The sequence below is a fragment of the Oncorhynchus kisutch genome, linkage group LG24 (assembly GCF_002021735.2).
Source record: "Oncorhynchus kisutch isolate 150728-3 linkage group LG24, Okis_V2, whole genome shotgun sequence".
NCBI lineage: Eukaryota > Metazoa > Chordata > Actinopteri > Salmoniformes > Salmonidae > Oncorhynchus > Oncorhynchus kisutch.
Window position 1 is genome coordinate 32413282 of NC_034197.2, and position 15308 is coordinate 32428589.

Consider the following 15308-nt stretch of genomic DNA (forward strand, 5'->3'; position numbering starts at 1 on the left):
CTGCCATTTCCAAATACAACAGTCATTTACAACATTAACAATGTCTACACTGTATTTCTGATAAATTTGATGTTATTTTAATGAACAAATATCCTTTTCTTTCAAAAACAAGGACATTTCTAAGTGACCCCAAACTTTTGAACAGTAGAGTATATCTTTCAACTATGCTGTGATGTTTAACGTACAATTTCAATCTATCTAATCGAATAGAATCCACAGATTTTTTATTTATTTATTTTTATTTCACCTTTATTTAACCAGGTAGGCTAGTTGAGAACAAGTTCTCATTTGCAACTGCGACCTGGCCAAGATAAAGCATAGCAGTGTGAACAGACAACACAGAGTTACACATGGAGTAAACAATTAACAAGTCAATAACACAGTAGAAAAAAAAGGGGAGTCTATATACATTGTGTGCAAAAGGCATGAGGAGGTAGGCAAATAATTACAATTTTGCAGATTAATAACACTGGAGTGATAAATGATCAGATGGTCATGTACAGGTAGAGATATTGGTGTGCAAAAGAGCAGAAAAGTAAATAAATAAAAACAGTATGGGGATGAGGTAGGTAAAAATGGGTGGGCTATTTACCGATAGACTATGTACAGCTGCAGCGATCGGTTAACTGCTCAGATAGCAGATGTTTGAAGTTGGTGAGGGAGATAAAAGTCTCCAACTTCAGCGATTTTTGCAATTCGTTCCAGTCACAGGCAGCAGAGAACTGGAACGAAAGGCGGCCAAATGAGGTGTTGGCTTTAGGGATGATCAGTGAGATACACCTGCTGGAGCGCGTGCTACGGATGGGTGTTGCCATCGTGACCAGTGAACTGAGATAAGGCGGATGTCACGCCCTGGTCAAAGTATTTTGTGTTTATCTTCATGTATTGGGTCAGGCCAGGGTGTGGCATGGGTTTTTGTATGTGGTGTGTATATATTGGGATTGTAGCTAGTGGGGTGATCTAGCAAAGTCTATGGCTGTCTGGAGTGGTTCTCAATCAGAGGCAGGTGTTTATCGTTGTCTCTGATTGGGAACCATATTTAGGCAGCCATATTCTTTGAGTTTGTCGTGGGTGATTGTCCTTAGTGTCCTTGTTCCTATCTTTGTTAGTTTTCACAAGTATAGGCTGTTTCGGTTTTCGTTTCGTTCATTACGTTCTTTGTTTTTACGGTGTCCCCAGTGCGGGTGCATAGCCCGGTGCGGTATATTCCAGCTCCTCGGATCAGCCAGAGCTGTCAGTCTGCATGAAGCAGCCAGAGCTGTCAGTCTGCAAGGAGCTGCCAGCCTGCATGGAGCAGCCAGAGCTGCCAGCCTGCATGGAGCAGCCAGAGCTGTCGGTCTGCATGGAGCAGCCAGAGCTGCCAGTCTACATGGAGCAGCCAGAGATGTCAGTCTGCATGGAGCAGCCAGAGATGTCAGTCTGCATGGAGCAGCCAGAGCTGTCAGTCTGCATGAAGCAGCCAGAGATGCCAGTCTGCAAGGAGCTGCCAGTCTGCAAGGAGCTGCCAGTATGCAAGGAGCTGTCAGTCTGCAAGGAGCTGCCAGTCTGCAAGGAGCTGCCAGTCTGTACGGAGCTGTCAGACTGCAAGGAGCTGCCAGTCTGCAAGGAGCTGCCAGTCTGCACGGAGCCGCCAGAGCTGCCAGTCTGTAAGAAGCCGCCAGAGCTGTCAGCCTACATGGAGCAGCCAGAGCCGCCAGTCAGCGTGGAGCAGCCAGATCTTTCAGTCTGCCAGGATCCGCCAGTCAGCCAGACTCTTCCAGATCCGCCAGTCAGCCAGACTCTTCCAGATCCGCCAGTCAGCCAGACTCTTCCAGATCCGCCAGTCAGCCAGACTCTTCCAGATCCGCCAGTCAGCCAGACTCTTCCAGATCCGCCAGTCAGCCAGACTCTTCCAGATCCGCCAGTCAGCCAGACTCTTCCAGATCCGCCAGTCAACCAGACTATTCCAGATCTGCCAGTCAACCAGACTCTTCCAGATCTGCCAGTCAACCAGACTCGTCCAGATCTGCCAGTCAGCCAGACTCTTCCAGATCTGCCAGCCAGACAGACTCTTCCAGATCTGCCTGTCAACCAGACTCTTCCAGATCTGCCAGTCAACCAGACTCTTCCAGATCTGCTAGTCAACCAGACTCTTCCAGATCTGCTAGTCAACCAGACTCTTCCAGATCTGCTAGTCAACCAGACTCTTCCAGATCTGCTAGTCAACCAGACTCTTCCAGATCCGCCAGTCAGCCGGGATCTGCCAGTCGGCCAGGATCTGCCAGTCGGCCAGGATCCGCCAGTCAGCCAGGATCTGCCAGTCGGCCAGGATCCGCCAGAGCTGCCAGTCTGTAAGAAGCCGCCAGAGCTGTCAGCCTACATGGAGCAGCCAGAGCCGCCAGTCAGCGTGGAGCAGCCAGATCTTTCAGTCTGCCAGGATCCGCCAGTCAGCCAGACTCTTCCAGATCCGCCAGTCAGCCAGACTCTTCCAGATCCGCCAGTCAGCCAGACTCTTCCAGATCCGCCAGTCAGCCAGACTCTTCCAGATCCGCCAGTCAGCCAGACTCTTCCAGATCTGCCAGTCAGCCAGACTCTTCCAGATCCGCCAGTCAGCCAGACTCTTCCAGATCCACCAGACTCTTCCAGATCCGCCAGTCAACCAGACTATTCCAGATCTGCCAGTCAACCAGACTCTTCCAGATCTGCCAGTCAGCCAGACTCTTCCAGATCTGCCAGTCAACCAGACTCTTCCAGATCTGCTAGTCAACCAGACTCTTCCAGATCTGCTAGTTAACCAGACTCTTCCAGATCTGCTAGTCAACCAGACTCTTCCAGATCCGCCAGTCAGCCGGGATCTGCCAGAACTGCCAGTCAGCCGGGATCTGCCAGAACTGCCAGTCGGCCAGGATCTGCCAGTCGGCCAGGATCCGCCAGTCAGCCAGGATCCGCCAGTCAGCCAGGATCCGCCAGTCAGCCAGGATCCGCCAGTCAGCCAGGATCTGCCAGCCAGCCAGGATCTGGTAGATCCATCAACCTGCCTGAGCTTCCTCTCACTCCTGAGCTTCCTCTCACTCCTGAGCTTCCTCTCACTCCTGAGCTTCCTCTCACTCCTGAGCTTCCTCTCACTCCTGAGCTTCCTCTCACTCCTGAGCTTTCTCTCACTCCCGAGCTTCCCCTCAGTCCCGAGCTGCCTCAGTCCCAATCTGCTCCTCAGTCCAGTGGGGTTCTGGGTGAGGACTACTAGGCCATGGTCGGCGGCGAGGGTGGACTATCCAGGGACGCGAGGAGAGGGGACTAAAACATTGACTGAGTGGGGTCCACGTCCCGCGCCGGAGCCGCCACCATGGACAGACGCCCACCCGGAACCTCCCTATTGTTTTGAGGTGCGTTCGGGAGTCCGCACCTTAGGGGTGGGGGTTCTGTCATGCCCTGGTCGAAGTATTTTGTGTTTATCTTCATGTATTGGTTCAGGCCAGGGTGTGGCATGGGTTTTTGTATGTGGTGTGTATATATTGGGATTGTAGCTAGTGGGGTGATCTAGCAAAGTCTATGGCTGGCGACGAATATCAGTGGGTCTGGCGACGAATATGTAGTGAGGGCCAGCCGACTAGAGCATACAAGTTGCAGTGGTGGGTGGTATAAGGTGCTTTAGTGACAAAACGGATGGCACTGTGATAAACTGCATCCAGTTTGCTGAGTAGAGTGTTGGAAGCAATTTTGTAGATGACATCGCCGAAGTCGAGGATCGGTAGGATAGTCAGTTTTACTAGGGTAAGTTTGGCGGTGTGAGTGAAGGAGGCTTTGTTGCAGAATAGAAAGCCGATTCTTGATTTGATTTTAGATTGGAGATGTTTGATATGAGTCTGGAAGGAGAGTTTACAGTCTAGCCAGACACCTAGGTACTTATAGATGTCCACATATTCAAGGTCGGAACCATCCAGGGTGGTGATGCTGGTCAGGCGTGCGGGTGCAGGCAGCGAACGGTTGAAAAGCATGCATTTGGTTTTACTAGCGTTTAAGAGCAGTTGGAGGCCACGGAAGGAGTGTTGTATGGCATTGAAGCTCGTTTGGAGGTTAGATAGCACAGTGTCCAAGGACGGGCCGGAAGTATATAGAATGGTGTCGTCTGCGTAGAGGTGGATCAGGGAATCGCCCGCAGCAAGAGCAACATCATTGATATATACAGAGAAAAGAGTCGGCCCGAGGATTGAACCCTGTGGCACCCCCATAGAGACTGCCAGAGGACCGGACAGCATGCCCTCCGATTTGACACACTGAACTCTGTCTGCAAAGTAATTGGTGAACCAGGCAAGGCAGTCATCCGAAAAACCGAGGCTACTGAGTCTGCCGATAAGAATATGGTGATTGACAGAGTCGAAAGCCTTGGCAAAGTCGATGAAGACGGCTGCACAGTACTGTCTTTTATCGATGGCGGTTAGGATATCGTTTAGTACCTTGAGCGTGGCTGAGGTGCACCCGTGACCGGCTCGGAAACCCGATTGCACAGCGGAGAAGGTACGGTGGGATTCGAGATGGTCAGTGACCTGTTTGTTGACTTGGCTTTCTGAAGACCTTAGATAGGCAGGGCAGGATGGATATAGGTCTGTAACAGTTTGGGTCCAGGGTGTCTCCCCCTTTGAAGAGGGGGATGACTGCGGCAGCTTTCCAATCCTTGGGGATCTCAGACGATATGAAAGAGAGGTTGAACAGGCTGGTAATAGGGGTTGCGACAATGGCGGCGGATAGTTTCAGAAATAGAGGGTCCAGATTGTCAAGCCCAGCTGATTTGTACGTGTCCAGGTTTTGCAGCTCTTTCAGAACATCTGCTATCTGGATTTGGGTAAAGGAGAACCTGGAGAGGCTTGGGCGAGTAGCTGCGGGGGGGGGGTGGAGCTGTTGGCTGAGGTTGGAGTAGCCAGGCGGAAGGCATGGCCAGCTGTTGAGAAATGCTTGTTGAAGTTTTCGATAATCATGGATTTATCGGTGGTGACCGTGTTACCTAGCCTCAGTGCAGTGGGCAGCTGGGAGGAGGTGCTCTTGTTCTCCATGGACTTCACAGTGTCCCAGAAGTTGGAGTTGGAGCTACAGGATGCAAACTTCTGCCTGAAGAAGCTGGCCTTAGCTTTCCTGACTGACTGCGTGTATTGGTTCCTGACTTCCCTGAACAGTTGCATATCGCGGGGACTATTCGATGCTATTGCAGTCCGCCACAGGATATTTTTGTGCTGGTCGAGGGCAGTCAGGTCTGGAGTGAACCAAGAGCTGTATCTGTTCTTAGTTCTGCATTTTTTGAACGGAGCATGCTTATCTAAAATGGTGAGGAAGTTACTTTTAAAGAATGACCAGGCATCCTCAACTGACGGGATGAGGTCAATGTCCTTCCAGGATACCCGGGCCAGGTCGATTGAGAGTTGAAGATAAATACTTTTACTAAGAGTATTAGTATATTAGTAAATGACTGACCCGGTCTCTAACAGTACTATTTCTAGGGTCAATTTTAGATCAATGTTTTGTATTTTCAGCTATTCCTGAACCTGAGACCAGAAACAGGCAATACCAAAATAAATGGTCTATTGATTCTGTATCACAACAAAATCTGCAGAGCTTCGATAATTTTATGCCCCAAATATTCAACAGTTTGTTGGTGGCAATAATTCTATATAGGTGCCCTTTGCGAGGCATTGGGAGACATGGCTGGTCTTTGTGATTGAGTCTGTGTTAAACTTTCACTGCTCGACTGAGGGACAGATAATGTGTGGGGTACAGAGATGAGGTAGTCATTCAGAAATTTTAAACATTAAAACTGCATTAAAACTGAGTCCATGCAACTTATTATGTGAGTTGTTAAGCACATTTTTTACTCCTGAACTCATTTAGACTTGCCATAACAAAATATTTATTGACACAAGACATTTCAGCTTTTCATTTCAAATGAATTTGTAAACATTCCGAAAAACATAATTACACTTTCACATTATGGGGAATTGTGTGTAGGCAAGTGACACAAAATCTTAATTGAATCGATTGAAAAATCAGGCTGTTCCACAACAAAATGTGAAAAAAGTCAAGGGGTGTGAAAACTTTCTGAAGGTACTATAAGTATAGGTTAAGTTACCTGAAATTACTAGCTAGCTAATTAAGCTAATTCACTAGCTCGAAAAGACGTTTGTTGTCTACGACCTGTAAGTATGGTATTGATTAATATAGTCATGAAAAGTACTGTAATGAAACAGCAGGGAGCAGGTCTCGAACCCTCGACCTTCGAGCCCGAGGTCCGGCGTGCTATCGACTGTGCCGTAAAAGCATGCTCGTGCGGCAGGGACGATTTCCGCGCTGAAAACCCAGGGTCGTTACACTACTCCCTCCTTTCAAAGAGCGCGTCCTCGCGACTCTACGTCTTACAGGAACGCGCTCACCAGCCATGCACCGTCGTGGATGCAAGGTACGATCACTACTGACATCAATGTAATGAAACAGCAGGGAGAAGGTCTCGAAGGTCTCGGCTGCGACACAGCCTGAGATTGAACCCAGGTCTCTAGTAGTGCAGTGCCTTAGATTGCTGCCCCACTCGGGAGGGCCCTAATAAACATCTTTTTGACATAGAATTAAGCATAATAATTATGGCTCTAGATTGCAGGAAAAAAGCTTTTTCTGGTGTTTCAAAAATGCAAAATCCTCCAACTTCTGGACAGGTACAGACCACCCCCCAGCCATCTTCAAATACTTTGTGCCCCTCATTTCCAACATGGCTATATTTTCTATAAAATAATACATTGCCAGTGTGATGAACTAATATGAGGAACTATGGTCATTGTATTTCAATGCTTTCCTATTTTGAATACCTATTCCTTTTACATAATTATATGGCTTGTATTTAAGATTTAAATAGGATGAAATTAGTTCAGACACACACACACACACACACACACACACACACACTCACACTCACACACTCAGGACCAGCTGAGAGAGAGTAATTTGCAGGTACGTATGCTTATCCCCCTTTCATCCCCTCCTCCTCCCCTCACTCCCCCTCTTCTCCCTCAGACGTTGAAGTCATTACTTGACAGGTTGTTTTCTTGAACCCAAAGGAAAACACCCCCCCCCCCCAGGACAGTGCTGAGAGGATTCCCACATGACTGCCTGGACACGGTGCCACTGACCCCCGCAGACACACACACAAGCACACGCACGCACACACACACGCACGCACGCACACACAGCAACCAAACAATTTAGGTCTGTGCAAAAGCTTTTCCAGATGTGCCCTCATCAGAGTATGTCAGAGAAGTGGAGCTGGAGCGGGGCATGGAGTGGAGCACGGAGCAGGAGCTGAGCGTGAAGCGAAGTGGAGCGCGAAGCGGAGCAGGAGCGTGAAGTGGAGCATAAAGTGGAGCATAAAGTGGAGCGTGGAGTAAAGTGGAGCATGGAGTGGAGTGTGGAGTAAAGTGGAGCATGGAGTGGAGCATGAAGTGGAGCATGGAGCAGAGCTGGAGTGTGAAGTGGAGCATGGAGCGGAGCTGGAGTGTGCCCCATTTGACTGGAGCATGGAGCAAGATTCCCAAAGACTGGAGTGTCTGCCTTCTCACCCGATCCATTTTCGTTCCAGTAGTGCTCCAATAGCACTAACCTCATGAGCTCGGGCCAATACCATTCACTTCACGAGTGCATGCATTTGTAGTCTACTTGTGTGCTGCTATAGCCCTTTGCTTTAGCTACTGACATGGAGTTCACTAAATATTTTCAATAAGAAACTGATAAAACACAAAGGTGCTAAATCAAGAGGATTTACAGAAACAAGGACCAAGAGCAAGAGAGGGAGTGTGGTGATATAGTGTCCACAACTAAATAGTCATTGTGGAATCTGAAAAGACACATATCTTGAAGGCATGACGGTGTACTTCAGTGGAGGCTGTTCATAATAATGTCTGTAACAGAGCCAATGGAATGGTATCAAACACCTGCATACCATGTGTTTGATGTACTTGATACCATTCCACCAATACCACTCGTCATTACCACGAGCCCGTCCTCCCCAATGAAATTGCCACCAGCCTCCTGTGGTCTACTTACTACCTGCACATGCTAAAACAAAGGAACAAGGTGGGAAGATAACTGTGTCACAGCAGCAAAGTATTTATAAACAAAAACATCTGATCTCTTAAACATTTCATTAATTGTTGTTCTATTATCTATAGATGAAATGATTATGTCCCAATATGCCTGGCATATTTCCATGGTCAAGGAGCTTTCTGTTTTGATTGGGTTATTTTGCCTGAAAACCTTGAGAGCTACCAAAAGTTTTTTTTTAATTTAACAACTCTGCATCTCTGCTCAGCCTGGCAAGAGTGGCCAAAGGGTGTTTTGCATCCCCAATGGCTCTGCAAGTGTGGGGAGGGTATTCTCCGCTACTGGCCTTCTCTCCAGGCACCATCGCATGAGCTTGAAGCCAAACTCATGTTTCTAATAAGTCATGTTTTGATTCATTTGTATTTACTTGTATTTAAAGTCACAGCCTATATGCACAATTTATATAATGATTTAACGCAACAAAATTTTTAAATGCAGAGCTCTTTATGTCCCTACCAGCCTATTGTGTCGCCCTCGCAAATGCTTCACAATGTATTTCTTTGTAGGCTAAAGCCTAAATAATTAATTTATGAGTGAATTTGGAGCGGCAGTTTGTTTTCCTGTGACGGAGCGGTTTTTAGCAGAGCGGTTGGAAAGGACGTGGAGCGCTCGCTCACATGCTCTGGCCCTCATCCATTCTATTACAGAGAGATGCCACCAAGGACAAACATACAAACACACACACACACACACTGAAGACAGGATGTGATAAATGCTAGCCAAATGGGACATGATTACCAGAGGATCATCAGACACAGGCCAGAGGGAGGGAGGTGTAAGCATCTCCTTTCCCTTTCATTTACTGTAAAACTCCCAATCCTCAACACAACTCGAAAATTCATTTGATGATTATGGATCTCTCTCTCTCGTCCCTGTCCCCCCTCTCTCCCCCTACAGTGACAGACAAGATTCTACCCCAGTTATCCCAAAAAGCTGTATACATTTGTACCCACGTTACACTGACGGCAGGCAAAGGAGAGGGGGCTTACGGTAGGCCCAATAAGGTGGGGGCTAGACCACCCCACTACCCTCTGGGTCCTGGAGATCTAGAGCCTGGATCAGTCACTCAGATTATACAAGACTGTTCAAATTGTCTAAAGTGGCCCAGCTCCACCTCTCCTGTTTTAAGGTCCAATCAACCTTGGAGATACAATGTACATGTAGGATTTGTTCCTAACAACACTCTACTTCGCTTGCTCTTTTGAGAGTTTGGAGGGGTTTGTGTTGCTCTTATGGTTGCTGTTTGTGTCAAATGCATTAGTTTTGCTCCATGATTAATTGATTAGAGTCATTGATACACAAGGCGGGACACAGGACAGGATGCTAAGAAGCCAGGAAACCTCCACTTTAGCATATCGGGACATTTAGCCAACTTGTCTTTCATTTATATTCTCTTTAAACAGAGGTGACTTAAGCGTTTCTCACTGTCACTCTAACAGTCTCTCCATTAACAGGTTCTCACTCCTCTCCCCATTTCACTCCCACTCTCCTTCCCTCCTCTCCCCCTTTCACTCCCTCTCTCCTTCCCTCCTGCCTCTCTCACTGGAGCGCTAAATGAGCAACAAATATCTAATCAACCTAGAATTGACACCTCACATCAAGGGAAAGAGGGGAGGAGGAGGGAGGTAAAGAAAGTACTAATAAAGCAATTACTGCCCCCCCTCAGCCTTCACCCTCGCTCCCCATCCTCCCTCCCTCTCCACTCCTCCCAGCCAAAGCCCTCACGCCTCAGCAGGTGTGGAGAGAGAAATGGAGAGAATGACTGAAAAAAGAGTAAGATGAAAAGAGAGAGAAAGAAAGAGAGCACCTGTTTGGAGTCCCAGTCCTTTGCCATACATGCTGGCCTGGACTTGCACTGCCGCACTTTAAACAGACAAATACTCCCACGCACATACCACACCATCAGTCTCTCAGCTTCTAGATGTCCATTTGAGTCATATAACAGACACTCTTATCAAGAGCAACTTAAAAGTAGTGAGTGAATACATTATCATACTGGTCCCCCACGGGAATCAAACCCACAACTCTGGCGTTGCAAGCGCCATGCTCTACCAACTGAGCTACAACGGACTACCAAGCGAGCTACTGCAGCATTGGGGTCAATTCCATTTCAATGTCTATTCACTCAATTCAAAAGTGTAATTTATATTCAATGTTTCTTTTCTTTCTAAACTGGAATTCAGTTCCAAAAGTCAATTTGGTTTCGTGTCCAAATCAATTGCGCTTTACCCTCATAGGTTGACAGATAGGGATTAGGTGTTTAACCAGATAAGGACTGAATGCTTTGTAGAGTTACTCTTATATTCCTCTCCTTCTTCTATATGTATTATTCTCCACAACTATACTCCTATTTCTCTCTCTCTCTGTACCACATACACAACATCACTGCTCCAGTCAGATCCTCCACAGTCCCTCATTAACATCCTGGCAGGGGGTGGGGGCATCAAAGTAGCAGGATCCCTGCAGACTCCCTGAGCAATCCTACCATGGGGGTCTGGAGCCTCAACGTCTCACCCCCCAATGAGAGGCCATGACACACACACACACAGTAGCTATGACCCCATAGGACCAGCTGGGAACCAGTCATGTGCAGGAATACATACCCCCCCATTCCTTCCAGAGTGTCGTGGGCTAGCGTTTTGCCCCCATTGGCCCATTTGTGTCAGGGCTTGAGGAGATCAGCTCCCCCATACCTTCACCCCCAGTGTGTTTGTGAGTGTAAATCAGTAATGTCTAATATTGGTTTATGTGAGTTTCAGAATGTACAGGGGATCAATGACAAACACAAGGAAAGCAGTCTCTCACACGAGTATGCAGGTAATACAATCACATTTTTAAATCAATCATCACAATTGATGGGTATTGACAAGCACAGTTAGAGGCCTATGGAATTGTGGAGGATTGTGTTTGTGTTGGAAAAGCAAGGAGGGGTCTACAAATACCAATCCAATCTGCCAGAGAGGCAAGTGCAGCAGGAGGGTAACGGAGGGGTAGAGGAGGAGGGGGTGGAGGGAAGGCACCTTGCAACAGCTGGTCTCAATTATCCATGGAGGGGCTGGGTGGTGTGTGAGACAGGGGGATAGTGGGGGGCTGAGTCTGTGTGTGAGACAGGGGGATATGGGGGGGGGCTGAGACCACTGGCGCCAGGAGGGGAGCAACAGGTCAGGGAGGATGAAGATTATAAAAATACTATAGCAGGCAGTTGGCCTTGTGGTGGTGTGAGGGAGGGGTGGATATTCCTCGGCTGGCTCTGAGAATCAGTGCCACAGGATGTGTAATGGAAGAGTATGTGCGTGTAGCAGGGCAGCGTTTTACCTCCACTTCCTGTAATATAACTTTCCTGTCCAAACAACAGAAGTTCATTCCTCTGTGACTACAACTAGAAATAGAATATTGTAATTTCCACAGCGGACTCGGGCCAGGACAGTTAGCCAATCCTTTCCTGCAAAATCCTTACTCAGACTGACTGGTATTACTGTCTAAGTGTGTGTGTGTGTTTCGGTGTGTGTATCCCTTTGTCAGTGAGCCATGTATTGTATACACACTTAGATACGTGATTGTTGCCATAGCCGTTTCTGCTTTACAGAAAATCCCCTCTATGGAAAGGGGATCTCTTACCGCCATCTAGTGGAGAAAGATGTGAAACACTGGACGACGTTCATAGACACAGAACTCATCACGTCAGCTTTGAGATCACCCCTCGAATGGTTCAATTGAGGATTTAGTGAGGGAATGCTGATCTCAGACCTGTGCCAAAAGACATCTACACAGAGCTCTAAGAAAACAGAACTCAGATAGCCAGGCAGAGAAAAGTTGTATTTCACAGCTTTTGACAGTTGTACTCTGTATCATAAAATCCCTGAAACGTTGACTGCCTCTACGATTTGTCTTTCATTATATATTTTTTAAAAACAAAGCACATAATTAAATCAACAAACATACCATCAATGACCAACAGCTGTGGACTCATCTTGATACAGACTGTATGGTAAACTGTATGGTAAACATTGTGTTTATATTGTTTAAATGAAGATAACATAGCCAGACTCAAAGGTAACATGGATGAAAACACAATGTGATACCGCAGCACTTACAGAAACACAACACTAATCAGAAACATTCCAAATCAAAACCAAAAAAGTTTCAGGTCTGAATCACACACACCGCATGCATTGTGTATGTATAACTGACTACACTACCCACACTGCACTGCACACTGTGACCCATCTCTGTCAGTTCAAGTGGCCACTTTTAGGAAAATAATCAAATATACAGTAGACAGATCTCTGATCTTTATGTGCTTTAGTCAACCCCTACCTCACCAAACATACTGTACGTATGTCAACGACCAGGCTAGCTATGGTGGGTGCCTATATATAAACTAAAACCTCGTAGAAACCATGCTTATAAGAAAGACAATGCCCTGAAAGACAAACAATGGTGATACAATACCATGAAACAATTACATACTCAGCTACAATGTAAAACAAGCATGATTGTCCAAAAAGGGTTTGAGAACAACTTTCATCAGGTTGTATAAATATGTAACAGTTGCTGCTAGGCTATCTGAAAGATGCCTGTATGATCGTGGCACATCAAGATGCATAGCCAGAGAAAAGTCAGGAATCTGAAAGTCAGGAAGTATTCACACTCACACAATACCAATGACACCGATAATTAAATAAGGCAAAATAACCGCACTTAAAAACCTATAACGTATGCTTAAAATAAAACGAGATAAAAAGAGAATAAAATAAAGACTATATGATATAATCCCTAACAGAACTGAGCGTGAACAGAACCCTGAGACAAAGGTCTTCTTCTGCACGTTGCTCCTAGACACTGATCTCCAACTCCCTAATATTCTCTGGTTCATATAGAGTCAATGAACTAAGCAGACCAGACCCAGCTGCTATCCCATTGATGTCCACCCAAAAACTATACTTTGGTATTTGTTTCATTAGACCATTGTTGATATACTCCCAAAATGTTTTGCAAGTCAGCAATCAAGTTCAAGATATACTGCATAACTTTCAAAATACAACCGGTATGATGCTGCGTTTTGTATCATACGATGCAAAATAAATCATACCAGCTGTATTTCTGTATTTTAAAAAGTTAGACATCTTTAACTTGATTGCTGAAATGCAAAACAATTGGTGCTGTATCAACAATGGACTAATGACAAATACGAAGACAGCATTTTGGGTGGAGTTTTCCTTTAAGACGAGAACAATGACCATTTTTTTCAAAGGTAAATGGCCTGAGCAAGACATCATTTATCCACCATCTTTGGTCCCCAACCCTTAGTCCTAGGGAGCACCAGGGTATGCAACAGTTTGTTCCCACCCAGCATCAACACGACTGATTCAGCTACTCAATTAATCATTATAACCTAGACTAGCTGAATCAGGTGTGTTAGTGCTGGGTTGGAACAAAACCTTGCATACCCTGTACCTCTCCAGAACCAGGATTGGTGACAACTGCCATATGAAGTAAACAGACAGATCCTCTTTCTCATCCTCCTAAAAGAGTCTGGCTTTTGCCTTCTGTTGTCCAATGTTGACTGCAGCCCTGCTTCTTCCTCCCTGGCTATCCTCTTCATCATCGTTCTCATCATCATTGTGGAACCAGCTTCGCTTCAGAGGGGTGAGCTCCGGTGCAATCGAATCTCCGTCCTAAACAAACGTGAACACAAACAGAAAGCAAATTACGGACTCCTCTTTAAAGCTTAGTTGTCCTGAGTCTTCACAACTCTGCCAGAACATAGGATCAAGGGAGACACTCAAGTTTTTTAATACTAGATCTCTTGACACATTGATGAAAATAGTCATGGCCTCTAAACCTTCAAGCTGCATACTGGACCCTATTCCAACTAAACTACTGAAAGAGCTGCTTCCTGTGCTTGGCCCTCCAATGTTGAACATAATAAACGGCTCTCTATCCACCGGATGTGTACCAAACTCACTAAAAGTGGCAGTAATAAAGCCTCTCTTGAAAAAGCCAAACCTTGACCAGGAAAATATTAAAAACGATCAGCCTATATCAAATCTCCAATTCCTCTTTTTATTATTATTTTTTAAAAAGCTCACTGCCTACCTGAACACTAACAACGTATACGACAAGCTTCAGTCTGGTTTTACACCCCATCATAGCACTGACTGCACTCAAAGCTGGTAAATTACCTTTTAATGGCGTCAGACCGAGGCTCTGCATCTGTCCTCCTGCATCTGCTCCTAGACCTTAGTGCAGCTTTTGATACCATCGATCACCACATTATTTTGGAGAGATTGGAAACCCAAATTGGTCTACACGGACAAGTTCGGGCCTGGTTTAGATCTTATCTGTCGGAAAGATATCAGTTTGTCTCTGTGGATGGTTTGTCGGCAGACAAATCAACTAAGTTTCGGTGTCCTCAAGGTTCCATTTTAGTGATGTCATTCGGAAACAATTTTAACTTTCACTGCTATGCGGACGATACACAGCTGTACATTTTCAATAAAAAATGGAGAAGCCCCAAAATTGCCCTCCATGGAAGCCTGGTTTTCAGACATAAGGAAGTTTAACTTAATTTTTTACTTTTAAATTAGGACAAGAAACAAAGATATATTCTGTTGGATCTGACAATTCATCTTAATGGTTGTACAGTCGTCTCAAATAAAACTGAAGTATCTTGGTGTTACTCTGGACCCTGATCTCTCTTCTCACGAACATATCAAGACTGTTTCAAGGACAGCTTTTTTCCAGCTAAGTAACATTGCAAAAATCTGAAACTTAATCCAAATGAATGACAAATGAATCCATGCTTTTGTCACTTCTAGAGTAGACTACTGCAATGCTCTACTCTCCGGCTAAAGCACTAAACAAACTTCAGTTTGTGCTAAACACAGCTGCTAGAATCTTGACGAGAACCAGAAAATGTGATCACATTACTCCAATGCTAGCCTCTCTACACTAGCTTCCTGTGAAGGCTAGGGATGATTTCACGGTTTTACTGCTAACCTACAAAGCATTAAATGGGCTTGCTCCTACTCATCTTTCCGATTTGGTCCTGCCGTACATACCTACACGTACGCTACGGTCACAAGACGCAGGCCTCCTAATTGTCCCTAGAATTTCTTAGCAAACAGCTGGAGGCAGGGCTTTCTTCTATAGAGCTCAATTTTTATGGAATGGTCTCCTTATCCATGTGAGAAACG

General features: G+C 46.0%; 1 protein-coding gene across 2 annotated transcripts in view; it reads right to left on the reverse strand.

The window, feature by feature from the left end:
• Nucleotides 1-11906: 11906 nt before the first annotated feature.
• The window catches only part of LOC109880030 (deoxynucleoside triphosphate triphosphohydrolase SAMHD1), a 42873-nt gene continuing 39471 nt past the window's right edge, over nt 11907-15308 (reverse strand). Inside the window, exon 15 of one of the 2 annotated variants that reach the window (XM_020472258.2) lies at nt 11907-13787. In XM_020472258.2, the coding sequence (XP_020327847.1) occupies nt 13635-13787 (153 nt within the window). In that variant the 3' untranslated portion in view covers nt 11907-13634. The remainder of the gene's footprint in view (nt 13788-15308) is intronic. The other variant, XM_020472259.2, reaches the window with a different exon arrangement.